General features: G+C 40.7%; 2 protein-coding genes across 5 annotated transcripts in view; one reads left to right on the forward strand and one right to left on the reverse strand.

Annotated features, from left to right (window-relative positions):
• MTIF2 (mitochondrial translational initiation factor 2) overlaps window positions 1-17,680 on the reverse strand; it is a 33,396-nt gene extending 15,716 nt beyond the window's left edge. Inside the window, exons 1-5 of one of the 4 annotated variants that reach the window (XM_083373213.1) lie at window positions 17,467-17,680; window positions 15,575-15,649; window positions 10,425-10,624; window positions 9,423-9,543; window positions 5,440-5,611 (exon numbers count right to left, since the gene is read on the reverse strand). In XM_083373213.1, coding sequence (XP_083229339.1) covers window positions 5,440-5,611; window positions 9,423-9,543; window positions 10,425-10,616 — 485 coding nt within the window. In that variant the 5' untranslated portion in view covers window positions 10,617-10,624; window positions 15,575-15,649; window positions 17,467-17,680. Of the gene's footprint in view, window positions 1-5,439; window positions 5,612-9,422; window positions 9,544-10,424; window positions 10,857-15,557; window positions 15,650-17,466 lie in introns of those variants that run through there. The other 3 variants (XM_083373214.1, XM_083373215.1, XM_083373212.1) reach the window with 3 other exon arrangements.
• Window positions 17,676-19,989, forward strand: LOC310646636 (prolyl-tRNA synthetase associated domain-containing protein 1-like). Its single transcript, XM_083373254.1, has 2 exons — window positions 17,676-17,874; window positions 19,183-19,989. The coding sequence occupies exons 1-2, from the start codon at window positions 17,761-17,763 to the stop codon at window positions 19,618-19,620; spliced, it is 552 nt and encodes a 183-aa protein (XP_083229380.1). The 5' UTR covers window positions 17,676-17,760; the 3' UTR covers window positions 19,621-19,989.
• The last annotated feature ends 153 nt before the right edge of the window (window positions 19,990-20,142 follow it).

Below are 20,142 nucleotides of genomic sequence, written 5' to 3' on the forward strand. Positions count from 1 at the left end.
TAAAATCATCAGTTCAAACTTCATAAAAATAAACTGATTTTCTTTCATAGTTCATCTTCTTTCAGCATTTATCAGGAGGTAGGGGAACAGAGCCACTTTGGTCTAGGAGTTAAAGTATCAAACTAGAAACTGGGAGACTCTCAATTCTAGTCCCTCTTTAGGTGTGAAAACCAGCAAGGTGATTTTACGCCAGTTACTCTCTCTTAGCCCAACACACCTCACAGGGTTGTTTTTGTGGAGAAAATAGGAGGAGGAAGGTGTGATGGATATGTCTGCCATCTTGAGTTATTTGTAAAAATAATAAGGTGGGATATAAACAAATTGATTCATACATACATACTATCCTCTCTATATCTGCTTTAAAGATTACTGTAAAATATATTAAGTGATATATATATTTTATATAATATATTATGTAAAATACTGAAAAGGTTATATGAATTCTTTTATTTCATATCAACACAAAGGGGAAAAACAGTCCAACCTACCAAAACCAGTGCCATAAAAAACAGAATAGAAACGCAAGTTAAGATAGGCAAGAAAATGGTAAGTGAGCACATGTCCAGCCTAGACGAGTTCAAATCACCAGGACCAGATGGATTACACCCCAAGGTTCTCAAGGAACTGGCAGACGTGATCTCAGAACCACTGAACTATATTTTTCAAAGATCCTGGAGCACTGGGGAACTACCAGAGGACTGGAAGAGAGCTGATATAGTTCCCATCTTCAAAAAAGGGGGAAAAAAAAGATCCAGGAAAGTACAGACCTATCAGCCTGACCTCAATACCTGGGAAGATTCTGGAAAAGATAATCAAACAACAAATCAGCGAACACCTTGATGCGAACAAAGTTATCACTAAAAGCCAACATGGGTTTGTCAAAAACAGATCATGCCAGACAAACCTTATTGCATTCTTTGACCAAGTGACAAAACTAGTGGACCAGAGGAATGCTGTAAATATAATTTACTTGGACTTCAGTAAGGCATTTGATAAAGTAGATCACAACCTACTACTTGATAAGATAGAAAAATGTGGGTTAGATAGCATCACCACCAGATGGATTCGTAGCTGGCTGACCGGCCGTACTCAGCATGTGATCCTCAATGGAACTGCATCTACATGGAAGGAAGTGTGTAGTGGGGTGCCCCAGGGCTCTGTTCTAGGCCCAGTGCTCTTCAACATCTTCATCAATGATTTGGATGAGGGGATAGATGGGGAACTCATCAAATTTGCAGATGACACCAAGCTGGCAGGAATAGCCAATACTCCAGAAGATAGGCTTAAGATACAGGAGGATCTGGACAGACTCGAACACTGGGCACTATCTAACAAAATGAAATTCAATTGTGAAAAAAGTAAGGTTCTACATTTAGGCAGGAAAAATCAAATGCACAGGTATAGTATAGGTGGTACCTTGCTCAATAGTAGTAACTGTGAGAGAGATCTCGGAGTCCTAGTGGACAATCACTTAAATATGAGCCAGCAATGTGCTGCAGCTGCCAAAAAAGCCAACACAGTGCTAGGCTGCATTAACAGAGGGATAGAATCAAGATCACGTGAGGTACTAATACCACTTTACAATGCCTTGGTAAGGCCACACCTGGAATACTGCATCCAATTTTGGTCACCATGATGTAAAAAAGACGTCGAGACTAGAAAGAGTACAGAGAAGAGCAACAAAGATGATTGGGGGACTGGAGGCTCAAACATATAGGGAACGGTTGCTGGAATTGGGTATGTGTAGTTTAATGAAGAGAAGGATGAGGGGTGACATGATAGCAGTGTTCCAATATCTCAGGGGCTGCCACAAAGAAGAGGGAGCCAAGCTATTCTCCAAAGCACCTGAAAGCAGGACAAGAAGCAACGGATGGAAACTAGTCAAGGAGAGAAGCAACCTAGAACTAAGGAGAAACTTCCTGACAGTTAGAACAACTAACCAGTGGAACAACCTGCCTCCAGAAGTGGTGAATGCTCCAACACTGGAAGTTTCTAAGAAGAGACTGGACAGCCATTTGTCTGAAATGGTATAGGGTTTCCTGCCTTAGCAGGGGGTTGGACTAGATGACCTCCAAGGTCCCTTCCAACTTCTTCTTCTTCTTCTTCTTCTTCTTCTTCTTCTTCTTCTTCTTCTTCTTCTTCTTCTTCTTCTTCTTCTTCTTCTTCTTCTTCTTCTTCTTCTTATTATTATTATTATTATTATTATTATTATTATTATTATTATTATTATTATTACAGTTGCAAGAAAAAGTATGTGAACCCTGTGGGATTATGTGGTTTTTTGCATGAATTGGCCATAAAATGCGCTCTAAATGTCATGTAAGTCACAACAATAGAAAAACACAGTCTGCTTAAAATAATACTACACAAACATTAGCTGTTGTCAAGTTTTAATTGAAGATAAGATGGAAACATTCACAATGCAGGGTGGAAAAAGTATGTGAACCTTTGGACTTAATAACTGGTTGACCCTCCTTTGGCAGCAATAACCTCAACCAAACATTTCCTGTAGTTGCAGATCAGACCTGCACAACGATCTGGAGTAATTTTGGACCACTCCTCTGCACAAAACTGTTTCAGTGTAGCAATATTCTTGGGATGTCTGGTGTGAATCGCTCTCTTAAGGTCATGCCACAGCATTTCAATCGGGTTGAGGTCAGGACTCTTGACTGGGCCACTCCAGAAGGCGTATTCTGCTCTGTTGAAGCCATTGTTTTGTTGAATTACTTGTATGCTTTGGTTCATTGTCCTGTTGCATCACCCATCCTCTGCGGAGCTTCAGTTAGCGGACAGATGGTCGTACGTTTTCCTGCAAAATATCCTGATAAACTCTGGAATTCATTTTCCCATCAATGACAACAATCCGTCCAGGCCCTGAGGCAGCAAAGCAGCCCCAAACCATGATGCTCCCTCCGCCATGTTTTACAGTGGGGATGAGGTTTTGATGTTGGTGTGCTGTGCCATTTTTTCTCCACACATAGTGTTGTGTGTTTTTCCCAAACAACTCAATTTTGGTTCCATCTGTCCACAGAATATTTTGCCAGTAGTGCTGTGGAACATCCAGGTGCTCTTTTGCAAACTTCAAATGTGGGCAGATGGAACCAAAATTGAGTTGTTTGGGAAAAACACACAACACTATGTGTGGAGAAAAAATGGCACAGCACACCAACATACTTTTTCACATACTTTTTCCACCCTGCACTGTGAATGTTTCCATCTTATCTTCAATTAAAACATGACAACAGCTAATGTTTGTGTAGTATTATTTTAAGCAGACTGTGTTTTTCTATTGTGGTGACTTACATGACGTTTAGAGGGCATTTTATGGCCAATTCATGCAAAAAACTACATAATCCCAAAGGGTTCACATACTTTTTCTTGCAACTGTATTATTGTTATTATTAACATGCAATAAAATGTTTAATATTAGTTGAAGTCAGAAAAATTCTTGTGGGCTACTATTTTCTATTCATATGAACTGAAGATGTCATTGAAGTACTTTGGGTTCCTATTTTCCTTCTCTCTAAACAGAAATAGCTTCATTTTGCATACAAATAGAAAAGCAGAAAAAGTGCATGCAAAATACAGGGACAATTAGTTTGTTATAACTGCCTGGGAAAATGTTTGGCCAAATACGACTGAAATATGTAAAAGGTGATATGAACAATATTCAGATGTTATGCAATTTATGTGTACATTTATGATTTTTGGCAGGCCACTAAAAATATATGAGTGAGAAAATATGTTTAGGCACATTTGTTTATTTAGAGAAACATTCTGACAAAGTAAATCAGCTTTACGCAAATATGAGATGGAAGTTTGGTTACCAAATAAAGTAAGAACAATATATAAAGGAGTAACACATTTGAAAATAAATGGAATACTTAAAAAATTCAACATTGTGCAAAATGTGTGATGTCCTATGGTAATTTCATGTGTTTATGGATAAATATATATGGAATGGCTGTGGTGATATTAAATATGTGTTCAGATATTAGACAGATGGTATAAATATGGATCTGTAACATGAATGCATCAAAAACCTAGTTAACAAGGAAAACTGAGTGAACAATGCAAGTTATATGTAAATGGCAAAAAGGAGGAATAAGTAGATGCATTTATCTAGTTTGATACGGAAGATGGGGATATGGATAGAGAAATTTTAAGATAGCAGAAAGGTAGTAGTATTATGGTCTGATGAGGGGAAAGAATGCTTCCTAAAGAAGTTTAAATGGCTTCATATAAGTGTTTGCTTTGCTGTTATATAGAAACAAGAATTAGGTATGTTGGAGATATATAAAAAGTTAAATGCAGTGGAAATGGAGTAAAAAAATGGATATGGAATTAAAGTGGATTGAATACAAAAGTGAGTGATCAATGTAAAAGAAATACATTGGGGGTGAAATTGCAAAACAAACACATGAAATAGGAATGGATGGGATGAGAAGATGGAGTTGATGACATAGCTAAAAGGATGCAAGTCTCATGCAAGATAATTAAATACTGAATATACTTTCACAGTGAACATGAGTAGTATAACTCAAATAAATATGCATTAGAAATATTATTTGTTACTAATTAAATGTTCCCATCAATACTTTCATGATTTACTTTTATTTGAAAATTAAAATTGTGGCTTTCAGAGAAACAGTACCCTGCGCATACTTCCTAGTGATAGGCTATGTGGAATAGAATGCTGCCTGTGCTGGACCAGTATATATTCAGCTGGTCCATTATTATAGCTAACTTAGGAATTAAGAACTGTGTTAAGAATATTTAGCATTTACAGGGTTAATACTGTATTCTTAGCAAATTATATGAAAGAACATGTAGTATTTGCAGGGTAAATGCTGTTTCCTTAAGAGATGGCTTCTGGGAAATGTAGTTTAGTTGTTAGTAAGTCCTATAGCTTATCTAGCCAGTGGGAGGAGCTTCAAAGTTTATTGCAAACATCCTGGTTACGTGCCAGGTTGTAAAAGCCTTTGTCTAATTAAGCATCATGCACACATCAATTAGCAGCTGTAACTACGCATAGCTGAGATGGGGAATTACCCCTTTTTACCTACGAAAATGGACAGATATGATTATGACCAGACGAATCTACTGCAAATTAAGTCTCTGCTTAGAGTTCCTGGACAATAAATATTTGTTTAAAACCATTTTGTTGAGTTATACTATCTGGAATCTGGAGCTACAAAGCATTTTAGTTCTTGGGGGCAGAAAACTGTCTTTAAAGGGTTTAATTGCATTATAGATCATAGCTTGCACAGGAGTATGTCTAGATAAAACTGGACTTCGGTTTAGGCATTGATTGATGGCAACAAAACTCAGTCTTCATGGTCCCATCATTTTCTGCACTTGACATACAGTGGGTCACATATATTATACATGTTATGCTTAAACCCAGTAATAAAAAAATCACTTAAGCACAGGTGTTACCTTCTAACCACATCTTTATTTTCTTTTTCTTTTTCTTTTTTCAGTTCAGCCCATTTGTACTGCATGCCAGATTTTTTAATGATGTCTTTGATCCAGTTTACTTCCAAGACTGAATCTGGTTCTAGTGAATCTAAATCTATGTCTGTGTTCAGCAGAGTTTCATACACATGATCTGAGTATAAAAACATAACATTCATTGAGGAATGATCCAACCAAGAAAGAGGTCTATGATATAGCAGCACTAATTGGAAAAAAATGTTTGTCATGCAATTTCCAGTGTCTAGCCAGGATGTGCGGTCCTCAAATACTTTGATCCTTTGTCAGATTTCAATGCTGTTATCATTATCATTATATATTTAAAATTTATGCAATGAAAAAAGACTAAAGGGAGTCAATTGAAGAACTAGAATAAATTATATACAAAATTCTGTGCATGAGCACAGTCTCAGATAGTGTACTAGGCCAGATCCATTTCTCAGGCAATAGTCATTTCATTTCATTTTCATTTCATTTATTGGATTTATATACCGCCCCTCTCCGAACGGACTCAGGGCGGTGTACAGGGCAATTAAAACACTATAAATAACACATAAGGTATAAAAATTAAAACAGAATTAAATCAAAGCCCTAAACAATACACAGTTTAAAATTAAAAATTTTTAAAATTAAAACTAAAACCCCAATCCCTCAGTCCAGGCCGGCAAGTTCAAATAGCCAGGTCTTCAGGTTGTGGCGAAACGAGTGAAGGTCGGGAGCCATCCGGAGCTCAACCGGAAGCTGATTCGAGAGGGCAGGCGCGCCCACAGAGAATGCTCTCCCCCTGGGGGCCGCCAGTCGACATTCCCTGACCGACGGCACCCTGAGGAGGCCCTCTCTGTGGGAACGCACAGGACAATGGGAGGTTAACGCCGGCAAAAGGTGCTCCCGTAAATAACCCGGACCCATGCCATTTAGGGCTTTATAGGTCATCACCAGCACCTTGAATCTCACCCGGAAGACAACTGGAAGCCAATGCAGCTCACGGAGCAGAGGTGTTACATGGGAGTATCGGGAGACCCCCATCACAACTTGCGCGGCCGCATTCTGCACCAGCTGGAGCCTCCGAGTGGTACCCAAGGGCAGCCTCATGTAGAGAGCGTTGCAGTGGTCTATCTGAGAGGTCACGAGCGCATGAGTGACTGTGCGCAGGGCATCCCGGTCCAAATAGGGCCGCACCTGGCGCACCAGGCGAACCTAGGCAAAAGCCCCCCTGGTCACAGCTCCTATATGATCTTCAAAATTGAGCTTTGAATCAAGGACGCCCAAGTTGCGAGCCCTATCTACGGGGGGTAACACCTCACCCCCTATAGATAAAGATGGAATAGAATGGACAACCCGAGATGCCGGTACGCACAGCCACTCGGTCTTGTTGGGATTTAGACGAAGCCTGTTCCTCCCCATCCAGACCCTCACCGCCTCCAGGCAACGGGACATTACGGAGAGGGCATCACTGAGTTGATCTGGGGTGGAAATAAAAAGCTGGGTATCATCAGCATACTGATGATACCCCACCCCAAAACCACGAATGATCTCACCCAACGGCTTCATATAGATGTTGAACAGGAGAGGCGAGAGGACTGACCTGTGAGGGACTCCGCAAACGAGAGGCCTCGAGGCTGACCTCTGCCCTCCCGTCAACACCAACTGCGAATGACCCAGAAGGTAGGAGAACCACTGTAAGACAGTGCCACTCACTCCCAACCCCCTGAGGCGCCGCAGTAAGATACCATGGTCGATGGTATCAAAAGCCGCTGAGAGGTCTAATAGGACTAGGACAAAGGAGCAACCCCTGTCCCGAGCCCGCCAGAGATCATTCACCAGTGTGACCAATGCCGTCTCCGTGCTGTACCCAGGCCTAAAGCCCGATTGGTAGGGGTCCAGATAATCCGCTTCCTCCAGGAACAGAGGAAGCTGATGAGCCACCACACTCTCAACAACCTTTGCTAAAAAGCGAAGGTTGGAGACCGGACGGTAGTTATTCAAAATGGCCGGGTCCAGAGCAGGCTTCTTGAGGAGGGGCCTCACCATCGCCTCCTTCAAGGCAGCGGGGAAGCTACCCCCTCTCAAAGAAGCAGTTATTACTGCCTGGAGCCAGGTTCGTGTCCCCTCCCGAGCCGCATAAACCAGCCAGGAGGGGCACGGGTCCAGTAAACAAGTGGTGGAACTCAGCTTCCCTATGATCCTGTTCACTTCTTCCGGAGTCACAGGATCGAATTCTTCCCAAGTAATATTCCCAAGACCGCTCGATTCCCCATCGTCAGACTCTGCCCAGTCAGAGTCCAAGCTGGCCCGAATTTGAGCGATTTTATCCGCCAGATATTGGCTAAATTCCTCGGCACGACCCTGCAGGGGCTCCTCCCTCACCTCCTGATTGAGGAGGGAGCGAGTCACCCCAAACAGGGCGGCCGGGCAATTATCTGCGGATGCGATGAGGGCAGCGAAGTAGTTAGACTTCGCTGCCTCCATCGCTGCGAGATAAGACCTCGTGAAGGTTCTTAGTCGCAATCGATCAGACTCAGACCGGCTGGACCTCCAACAGCTCTCTAGGCTCCGTCTCCGACGCTTCATCTCCCGGAGCACCATGGAGAACCATGGTGCCTGCCGGGATCTGCGCCGGGTCAGGGGACGCATGGGAACAACGCAGTCGAGTGCCTCCGCAGCCGCCCTTTCCCAGGCTTCCACTAAGGCATCGACCGGGCTGTGAGCGAAGATGGCAGGCACAGATCCAAGTGCCTCCTGGAACCGTTCAGGGTCCATTAGGCGCCTGGGATGGAACCACCTGTTCAGTTCCGTAACCCCGCGAAGCGGAAGGCCAGCCGCAGGAGGTGATGATCAGTCCATGACAGGGGAGTAATAAATGGAGATACCCCTCCCAGATCATCAAGCCACCGTCCAGATATAAAAATAAGATCAAGTGTGTGACCCCCCTCATGAGTCGGGCCCTGAATTACCTGGGTCAGGTCCATGGCCGTCATGGAGGTCATGAACCCCCGAGCCAACCCCGATGAACCTCCCAAGGATGGCAGGTTAAAGTCCCCCAGAACCATATGTCTGGGGACCTCAACCGCCAACCCAGAGGGTGTCGAGGAGCTTGGGCAGGGTGACTGCTACACAGGTAGGCGAAAGATACACCAGCAACAAGCCCAACTGAACTGCAGGGCCAAATCTCAAGAGGAGCGACTCACACCAGAATATCTGAGTAACGGTAGCCTCCCGCGGACACAAGGTCTCCCTTACAACCACCGCAACACCCCCACCCCTTCCCTGAGCCCGGGGCTGGTGAAGCACACGGAAACCTGGCGGGCAAAGATCAGTCAGAGGGACACCTCCCTCTGGGCCCAACCAGGTCTCAGTAATGCAAGCCAGATCGGCATGCTCCTCCTCAACCAGCTCTCGGATAAGGGGAGCCTTGTTAACTACCGATCTGGCGTTAAGGTACACCAGCCTGAGCTCAGGGGTCTGCTCATCCCCGCTCCCGGGAATACGGGGTAAATCCAGGTCGGAGCGCGCCACCTCTTGAAGATAGCGGGGGCGTGCTCCCGAATGTTGATGCGGCCCCCCGTACAACCACCTGTTGCCATTCCCAATCGTCATGGGGATCCGCAACCCCACCCCTCCTTCCGGAGACCCAGAGGCACCCAACCACAAAATATAAGAGGTAAATACAAAAAGGAAATGAAGGGGCTGTGGTTAATCTGAATTGTGTATTTGTACACAAAAATCAGACACTACGATCTGGACGAAGGAAGAAATCAGAGATTTTTCTAAAATTGTGGACTGCCAGTGTTCTATGGTCTTTTTGTGTAGTATATGTCCCTGCCTTTTAAACTGTATGTGAAGGATTCAAAAATGAAGTTGCAACACAAGGATATCAATCAGTTGAAAAGAAGATCAGGATTGTTCCTTTTGTAATTTCCATGCATTGTTTGAAGAAACCGGCTCACCTATATCCTTATTCATAACTTTTGCAAGTTCCTCCACAGTCATTTGGCGCCTTATCTCAATCTCTTGTTTCTTTGCTTTCATCTGTACAGGTTTCAGTTTCACTTTGCCCAATTTCTCTCTCTATAACAGACATTAAGAACAATATATTTAGTCACTGGGTTAACTCATTTTCTGAGTTTCCACAATACACTTAGCCTTAAACAAAAGGGCTGGATTCTCATGAATCTCACGATCTTCACAAATCTGGATTCTTATCAATTTTCTGGCCCCTGAAATTCACTCTAAATATGACTACAAAAAATGGCATAATTTCCTGTCATTCTGGTGTATGGAACAAATGAAATTCATAATGTTAAGTTCTAAATAGGCATATAAAAGCATTTAAAGTTTAAAAATAAACAAGAAAATCCCCTACTCCTGAGGGAAAAGCTCTGTAAGCATATTTGGTGTGCTTTGTCAACTACATTTCAACATTTTGTCTCCCCTAAATACTAAGGTTGCTTGTCTTGGTTTGTGACAATGAAGCTGTGCTAATTCCTCTTTTTCTCCAATTGTTAATTTATTAGCAAAGCTGACTGAAGCTTGGAAAAATGATTCCCGATTAAAACGTCTAGGGAAGCCCACATATTCTCCCAGTTGACACATACAGTAATATGCAAAGATCTCCCCACAATCACATTCACTGAATAGAACACAAATGTTTGAAAAGGGCGCAGCATCAAGTGAACTCAGAATTCTTCCTCTTCATTACAATTCAAAACATTTATAAAAAGTAAATAATGGAATCAATTGGTTGTTCCACAGTGATGCATTCTGGACAGGTTGCTCTTCTTTTTCAAAGCCAACTGGGCAAAAAGCATGCATGCAATTGTTTGGAAAGTTTACAATATTTATATTTACCTCTACTGCCTGCATCCCTCTATAAACAACATTGTCTTTTATTTCTTAGCTAGCGGCACACAAAAATCCTTCAGGGCAAGAATAAAGTAACTATTAATTACCTCCTTGGTGGTGAAAAGCCTGAATTGTGAGGTGGTATCTGGATGCCAGAGCAGCGGGTGCAGCTGAATGGGGCACATGGGGTAGGCAGAGGACAGGACAGACTTCCACTGTTTTCGGTAAGCTAGGGAATGCAGCTGCCTGCAAGCACTATATAAATGGGCCAGATTCTCTAGTGGTGGCATCCAGTTCATGTTTCTCTCTATAACCAAGAAAAAAATAGAGCTTGAATGAAACATCTTTCACGTGGACAGTCTAAAAAAGAGGCACCCCTGAAGCAAAGGAGGATGGAGCTGCTATAACTTCCTTCCCCAATGATTTGGAAGAGAGAATGATGGTATTACCCTATAAAACTTTTTATGTTAAGCCAGTATTCAAAAATACAGAGGCCATAACCAATTTTGTTCATGCTAATCATAAAATTAAGACTACCAGTAGCTGATAGCAAAGTATTCATATCTGTATCCTGTTGCTGCCATTTTGTGGCGATCAGAATTTTTGCAGCCTCTATCTAGTGTGGGTCTAAATAAAATAGTAAACGGACAGATCTGGAATCCAGCACTTTAACAAAGAAGGGAAATGCCTATTAGCTGCTGTGGTTCGTAAAACGCATCCCCTAAAAAGATGCCACCCAGGAGCATCAGCTTAGGAGAGCTGGCCCCTTATGCCAAAATTACTACTATTTTTTTCTCTTTTGGAAAAAAGAGGAACAAAGCTAACCTTCTGCAGAAGGGAAGCAAGCAATATTAGAGAAAGAGAGGAAGCGCAGGTGCAGCTCTGAAAGAAGCCACTCTTCATATATCCAGAGGCTGAAAGAACAGACTAGAAGCATTTGAAATGTGGATTTACAGGCGGCTGTTACGTATAAACTGGGTTGACAAGATCAGACATGAGGAGGTGATAAGCCGCCTGGGAAAGCCAATCAAAACAATTAAAAAACTAAAGTTAGAATATTTCAGACATGTGAAACACCCAGAAAAATACGGCATACTCCATTTAATCCTCCAGGGAAAGATTGAAGGCAAACGAGGTCCAGGCAGAAGAAGATCATGGCTTCAAAATCTAAGGGACTGGTTTGGACAAAACTCAGCAGCACTTTTCTGTGCAGCTGTTGATAAAAATAGGATCACCAACATGATCGCCAACGTCCGATAACGGATACGGCAGGAGGAAGAGGAGGAGGAGGAGGAGGAGGAGGAGAAGGAGGAACAGACAACGCCGGGCCTTTACTGTGGTCTTTTTCTTTTTCAAACATCTCACCTATTACCTTCTTCTTCTCTAAGTGTTTTACTACCGGGCAGCTGGAAGATGGCGCACGCCCGTCAACTAGCCATTCCTCTGCTTCCAGCCATGTGACGCGCCTCCCCCTTCCAACAAGGTTCACAAGCATAGTGCTAATATCCACTACTGACTTTTATCGTCCTGCTATTCTTCCGTGACCTCCTTGGCTACCTGCTTTTCTGGAAGAATCTGTTCAGCAAGAATAAAAAATGTAGAAGCAGTGCGAAAAAGGGGAGACGAAGGAAACAAAAAATACCAAACCTACCCAGCCCAGGCAATTGAGCATGCAGAGTTTTCACGCACGCTCAGTATTAATTTCCAAAGCCACAAGGTCAGGTCAGGTAAAGGTAAAAACTGGCACGCCATTCACGTAATTTAAAGTGACGTTTTTGCAAATGAAAAACTCTTCATAAGATTGCCTGAAGAAACTTCTGAATGTAGGCTTAAGTGGGATAGTGAAAAAGCCCATTTGTTTCGAGGCTGATTCCCGATGACAACATGTACATTTAGGGACCTGTGAGTTCTTCAGTTTAAAGCAACTTCATTATTTCTTTACCCAGCAAATTAATATTACTGTGTTTACATATTTACAGACTAGTATTTCTTACACAATATTAGAGTGGGTGAGTTTGCTGTTTGGAGGGCGAAGAGTTGCATCTTTTAAAGTCATAAATTGCATTCACTGATGTCTTTTATATATAGTTTTATTTGAAATTTGGCCTAACAAGGCACTTATTATTCTTAGAACTTAGACTGTTAGACTGATCTGCCACAAGGAGAAACGACTTAAAACATTTGCCAAAAATCGTATATTTGCTTGGATATTATAAAGTATTGGTTCCAGTGCTGGAAAAGGACTGGGGACAGTCAAGTCCTCCTTTTGACACAGTGGACCAGTGTGTACAGTCCATAATCACACCCTTAAGTGAATTGATGGGGAATAACACACATGATGATAATAGGGGTATCCTGGGGTCTTCTCATGGCAGCACTGAAGTCCGTTTGTTATCCAGTGCGAGAGTTGGCAGGAAAATATAGTGACACAAAGAAGTGTTGATTGCATTTCCAAACTCTATTCTGCCTTGCCAAGGAAGCAGAATAGGGCTCTGTCTGCATAAGGCATGGGGGGGAGGGGGGGCAGAATGAGGTGAAGATTATCATTCATTCCAGCATCTGATAGAAGTTCTAGTTGACAGAAGGTCAGTTACCTGACCCATGAGATTCAGGGTAAGAGAGCGGGTACCAAAAGAGCTATACTCTGCCACGTTTGAACCCTCGTTATCTTGCCATTGATGAGAGATGAAGCAGGGTGGGGAGAAGAAAGGGAAGTGGTTGTCTGCTGATATATACCTTTTGCTCATCTAACTTCTCCTGCCACTGAAGAGAAATAGGACAGAGAAGAGACCTTCTTCTCCATTCTCTTTTGAACCCCATTATCTTGCGATGAAGCAGTAGTCAGATTAGCAGCAGGGGAATGTTTATCAAAATAGGAAATAAAGCAGGGGGGGGGAGGCACTTGAATGAAATGGAGCATCCAGGAAAAGGGCCTGAATGGTTGTTTGGATGAAACACAGAATGTATACACTTGAAGCTGATACATTTTTTATAGATCCAGCTTATATAAGTTTAAGTGTGGAAAATCTGGTTATTACTTGCCATCAAAAAGAGACAAGCGTATGCTTGTCACCATTTCTTTATTTAAATCTGTCCAATGTTTGATTAGAAACAGTTCCAACTGAGATAAGTGGGACTTTTTCCCCTCTAAATTGTTGATGCAATTGTGTGTATTTATTCAAAATGATTTTTCACTGTAATACAGTTAAATATTCCCATCCTATTTTATTTATTTATTCATTTATTTATTTAGTTATATTTATATACCGCCCTATTCCCTGAGGACTCAGGGCGGTTTACAGGGAATTAAAAATCCAAAATACAAAAATTAAGAACCAAATTAAAAAATATTAAATATTAAATTGACCCTAATCAGAGATAACCCCCAGTTTAGTCAATGAGATATGCTTCCAATAAATAAGGAAATATTTCAGATCTGTTTGCTTTACTATTATATGGATTATTATTTTGGTAATTGGGCAATGTTAGCAAATTTCAGTCATAATGAAATTTATGAATAGATGACAATGTCCATAAAATGTAGCATTTGAAACTAACTCAAATCTGCAGTGGAGCGAATGGGAATAAAAGACCTGCAATGATAGTGAAAGTATTAGCTGAAAAAAAGAGTATTTGAGGAAAAAAATCTAATGGTATGAAATCTCTGATACCATAATCAAGATTATTTCTGAAGATACAGCACAGAATTCAATTTACTTCATTTTTTAAAAAATACAGTATCTAGGGTCATCACTCACAAGAGATTATAGGACATTATGTATAAAATTGTAAAAACAAATGCAATGCATCACAATAAAATGTTTGGCTCTAAGACCTGCCAATATAAAAGTACAGATAGTCCTTGACTTATGACCACAATTGAGCCCAAACATTTTGTTGCTAAGTGAGACATTTGTAAGGTTTTGCCCCATTTTATGACCTTTCTTGCCACAGTTGTTAAGTGAATCACTACAGCTGTTAAGTTAATAGAACAGTTCTTAAGTGAATCTGCTTACCCATAACTTAGCTTGTCAGAAGGTCACAAAAGGGAATCACATGATTCCGGGACACTGCAACCATCATAAATATGACTCAGTTGCCAAGTGTCTGAATTTTGATCATGCAACTATAGGGATGCTGCAACAGCTGTGTGAAAACCAATCATAAGTCACTTTTTTCAGTGTCATTGTAACTTTAAAGGTCACTAAATGAACTGTTATAAGTCGAGGATTACCTGCATAAGATAGTATTAATCCTATGACAGTATGTGTACGGCCCACTGAATGACAAAAGTAGCCAAAGTAGTGGGTGTTTCACTTACTATGTTTAAAATAATTAAAATAAATTATTGATTTAATAAATACACTATAAAGAAGCTGTTATCATTATCCAGTTCAAATGCAGTTCATTTTATAACCCATATAGTCAGTGCCAAATAAGGGTGAATGCACAATTAAGGCCATTCAGCTTAATATCTATGTTTCTTCAAAATGAATGCTAATTAATTATGCTTACCATTAAATGTCCAAGATTAGAACATTTTGTTTCTCTTAAACTCTTTCTGCTGCACACACACAAAAAATAACAGCATTCTAAGAGGGTCTAAAAAGATAGTTTTCTTATGCAAATTCCCTTTAAAGAATGGTAGCTGTATAAAATCATGAATTTATTATAACAATACTTACACAAATGAACCTATTGTGTTTTATAATAGCAAACAAAATAAAAATCAAGCATTGAAACATATCCATTTAAGACTAAAATGCAATCCCATGTTTATTCAGAAATGAATCTCACTGGATTCTGTGAGCTTCCTAATAAAAACATCTTGTATTTGAGCTTCAGAATTTTTTTAGATGATTGAAATCACTTCTTTATTTAGTTTTTTGGCTGGTATATAATAAAAGTAATTTAGACCACAACCCTATTTATACTTGTCTAGAAGGAAGTCTCATTGAACCCACTGGAAATTATTCACAATATAAGAAATAAATATATATTAAAGTGTTGCTCCTGATTTATAATATTAATAAACAATGCTGTCAAACTTGATGGTGATTAACTTTCCACAATTTGTTATTTTTAAAAAGACACTCTACTCATTTCTGCACATAGTTTCCAAGTATACTTTCAAACGGTAATTCAATCTACTAAAATAGAATAATTGATTTTTAAATATATCATAATTAAAAATCTGCAATTGTGCTACTTTGGCAACTGAATAATGAAAAAAGGCTTACCTCCTAATAATACATACCTGGAAAGTATTAAAATCAATGTAGTTTAGAGTAGATAATCCTAAGATTGCATCATAAATATTTATATCTGAAGCCTGAATGCAAGACAGATGCAGTTTTAAATATTATTCAGATGTATACTTATACTGAAATATTGTAGTACAAAGAAGCAGCAAAGGAAATTCCAAATGACATGTGGAGTTTGAGTAATTTATTCTGTTTTAAAATGAAACTACCCATTTAGAATAAGTTTTTATTATAAAATAAAACAGTTTTATTTTCACATTTTTAATGTGTGGTAGACCATATGCATAAAATCAGAAATTAAACTGATTGTCTGTGTTTTGACAACTCACTTGGTTAAAAATGTAATTATCAAAAGGGTGGTCTGGTATGTACCATTGGGATGGTACATACGGTACCTATTCAGGTAATAATTAAAGTTAATTGAAAAAGTCATTTTGAAAGGAGAGATGTGGCACTCAGTACTGTCTTCCTTACATGTTGGAGTACAGTTCTCATCAAGCCAAGCAAAGATTACCAATGGTATTTTACTTTGAAGAAACAAAGAATAGGAGGCATCAGTTGAATAAAAATTCCCTTGCAAATCATTGACTGAATTGATATACAACTCTGAATAAGGACACTCAAAGTTATAATACTTATGGGGATACGTTTGCTAACTTAAGGGCCCCAAAACTGAAGCTTTTTTAAAAACATTGACACAAAAGTTACTTGTGAGTCAGAAATGAAGAATCTGATTATACCATTATTTTTTATTTTATTTTTTTATTTTAATCCCATTTATATCCCGCCCTTCTCCGAAGACTCAGGGCGGCTTACAATTTAAGCACAAACCAATGTGCTTAGCTTAGCAATAGCCTTCATTCTATGTATATGCCTGCTTATTAGGGCTTTGCCCCCCCCAAGCGGCATTATTACAAATGTGTTAAATAAACTTCATAGTGAAGCATTACTGAAAACATTTTACTTTGGCTACTTAGTTGCTATTTTTACATTAAGTGAAACACCGGTATTTCATTTTATTACTGGATATATAATATTTTTTGAAATATATATTTAGGAAGGTACTGGGTAATGTCTGCAGTGCCTAAAATGTTGCAGAGGCAGAAAAGTATTTGGAGTGCTCTATGTCAGAGGTCCCCAATCTTTTGGGTACCAGGGACCAGTTCTGTGGAGAAAGGTTTTTCCACCGACTAGAGAATGTGTGATTTTGTGTGCTGCCTGCATCCCATGGATGGGGCTTTGCTTGTTTGTGCAGACCGGTTGCCGGCATGCTGCGGGCCGGTACCGGTCCACAGACAAGGGGTTGGGGACCCCTGCTCTATGTGGTCTGCAAGCAGCTTGAGAGGCCCACTCTAAACCAGACTGTCATGGGCTAGCTTTGGGCATAAGCATTGTTCAGTAATGGTTAAAACCAGCTATAGCTTTTAATGCAGCATGTGAACACCATATTTTAAATCAGCATTCCCCAATCAGTTCACCTCGAAAGGTGTTAAAAGAAATCTATTCCTTTAAAGACCAGATGAGTAATTAGATGGTCAGAACTCTGAAATGCCATGCCAGCGTGAACAAAGGTAGGGTTATCTGGGAAATCATAAAAATTGGAAACTTACAGATGACAAGGACACTAATCAGGGAAGGCCAATTTATTTATTGGACAGCTAAAGAACAAGATAAAACTATCCCAGTGTTTCAATCCCTGCATGCTTCCAGGGAGCCTGCGGAATTCCAGTAAAGTCATTGGGGATTTATTGTTGAATAAATACCATTGCTGCCCACAATACAAACCTATTCCCAGAATACAGATGTTCACACTCCAATCCGGGTCAAATTGCTAGTAACGTCATAGAAACAATTCACATACTGATCTTGGCAAAAGATGGAATACCTGTTTCCAGCATGTTTTTCTACTACTGTGTCTAATTTATATCCCTGGAATCTCCTGGTAGCAGCTTTCCATGGGCTCCGCTTTTTAAAAACAGGCAAGGTTGGCTAAGCAGGCAAAACGGGCAGAGCTGTAAAAGCGGAATCAAGTCTTGACGTGCCTTCCGCTTCCTGTTTTTCTGTCGCTGGTGGCCGCGCTAGGAAAAGAAGGAAGCCGCCATTGGTCGAGAAAGGCGTCCCCGCCTCCTGCTCAGTCTTACCGAAAGGCTTGCGCCAAGCACGGTGGAGAGTGGCTGTAATGGCCGAGCCGCTGCCGTCAGTACCGCCGCCTCCAGTGAGGGGGCTTCGAGAAGCGCTGGAGGCTCATCTGCAGGGCCTGGGCATCCAAGCACTCATTGTGGAACATCCGGCAGTGAGTGAAGCCGCGAAATGAAGCGTTCTGGGGAGCGGGGGCCGGCAACGGCCAATAAGTAAACGGTTGAGGGTGGGACTCTAGGAACTACATTTCCCAACATGCCATGCGCCGTTCTGACGGTTTTAGCGCCGAATCTAACCAGGGATGCAATGTGAAATGGAGACGAGGGAAGAGTACGCGGGAGGCTTCAAAAAGGAGACCGTGAACAAACTGCTCCAGCTCCACTTCAAAGATGACAATAGAGAAGCCGGTGTGCGGGGAAAGGCAGCTGCGTCTGGGACGTGGCTGATCAATCCTTTTCGATCACTTCCTTTCCCCCCAAAATGGAGATTAATTAATTTACTATCAAGTCGATGAACGCGAAGCAAGTCCGCCTGAGTTAATGGAACTTACTTCTCTTGAAATAAATAATAAAAGTTGCAAGCTTGTTAGTTGTATCTGCTCAACACTAGGCAGAGAGCTATCTGCTAGATGGCAGCGAAGTGATAACAGAAAACATTCGGGGTTTAAAGCCCAGGAATAGAAGACCTGCATAACATGTTAACATGCTGCCATATCTGTGTCACTATCATGTTGTCCTAGAGCAGGGGTAGGCAACCTCGGCTCTTTTATGACTCATGGACTTCAACTCCCAGAATTCCTGAGCCAGCCATGCTGGCTAAGGAATTCTGGGAGTTGAAGTCCATGAGTCATAAAAGAGCCGAGGTTGCCTGCCCCTGTCCTAGAGCAACCTCACTGAGGGATTTGAGCCATGTCAGCTGATTGTCCAAATAAGTCAAATATATTCTTGCCTGATGTTTTTCAGTATAAATATTTGTTAATGTTATAATGATTAAAACAATAAATGGGCTAATTTTAAAGTGCTAAGAAAAATATTATTTTGGATATACTCAGAGGCTTCCTAATTTCCTTTGGCTGCATTCCATCTATGTAATGTTAAACTGTGAAAGCTGTGGGATATTAACCTGAGGAGGTGAAAGGATTTTAACTTTTTAAAAAACGAAACAATTTAGGTATGTAAGCCAATCTGATTATCCTGTTGGAAAGGTTCATTGGTTTGCTGCCAAATTTCAGCAACATAATTTTTGGGACTGAAAAGATGAGTTCAAGAATATATTTGCTTATTTTGGATTACATGATTAGAATTTATGTGGGTATCTCAGGTAGTACCAAATTGAAATGTGCAAGATTCTTGTTCATTTCACTGGCCTGAAACTGCTGCAAAGTACAGTTTAAATGCAATTTTAAAAACCTGTAGCAGCTATATTCAAAGAAGAGCCACACTTTTTCAATTCTCTCTTCTAGGTATTCACAGTTGAAGAAATGATGCCTTATGTACAACATTTAAATGGAGCTCACAGCAAAAACCTTTTCCTTAAAGATAAGAGGAAAAAAGGCTTTTGGCTGGTGACAGTTCTGCACGATCGACAAATCAATTTAAATGATTTGGCTAAGAAACTGGGTGTTGGAAGTGGGAACCTGCGCTTTGCTGATGAAGCAGCCATGTTGGATAAGCTGAAAGTTGGCCAAGGATGTGCAACCCCCTTAGCTCTTTTCTGTGATCAGGGAAATGTGAACTTTGTTTTGGATGCTGGGTTTCTGGAAGGTGGTCATGAGAGGCTTTATTTTCATCCAATGACCAATGCAGCAACTATGGGCCTGCACCCAGACGACTTCCTAAAATTTCTGAAGTCCACAGGACATGAACCAATAATTGTGCATTTTGATGAAAGCCACAAATAGCTTGGATTCCAGAAGATGGTAAAGGACAGGAAGGCCTGGAGGAACGTCCATGGGGTTGCGATGGGTCGGACATGACTTTGCAACTAACAACAACACCACAAATAGCTTTGTAACCCAATAGAGTAACTGGGCTGGAACTTGGAACTTCTTTAACATGCATAATGAAATCCTGCATTCGGAAAGGTTTCTAGGGTAGACGTCATTGGAAAATCATGGGAGTAAATCTATACTCTTTTTAGTACATTTAGTGCTGATATTTATGACTCATTCATTCATTCATGATTTATAAAATTAGTAAAATGCGCTGTTAGTGCACTATGCTGCATTTTTTACTTGTTTCCTTTTAAATTTTTTAAAATTTAAATTTTAGTTTTTATGTATTTTATTTTATTGTGTGTGCCATTCAGAATCATTGTGTCATAGCTATACAAATACAATAAACTTAACCCAGCCCTCTTTCCCAAGAGAAAAGTGACCCCAGCTCTGATCATGTGCAGTGTTGCTCCACCTACTTTGTGTCAT

This window comes from Vipera ursinii, assembly GCF_947247035.1.
Source record: "Vipera ursinii genome assembly, chromosome: 1".
Lineage (NCBI taxonomy): Eukaryota > Metazoa > Chordata > Lepidosauria > Squamata > Viperidae > Vipera > Vipera ursinii.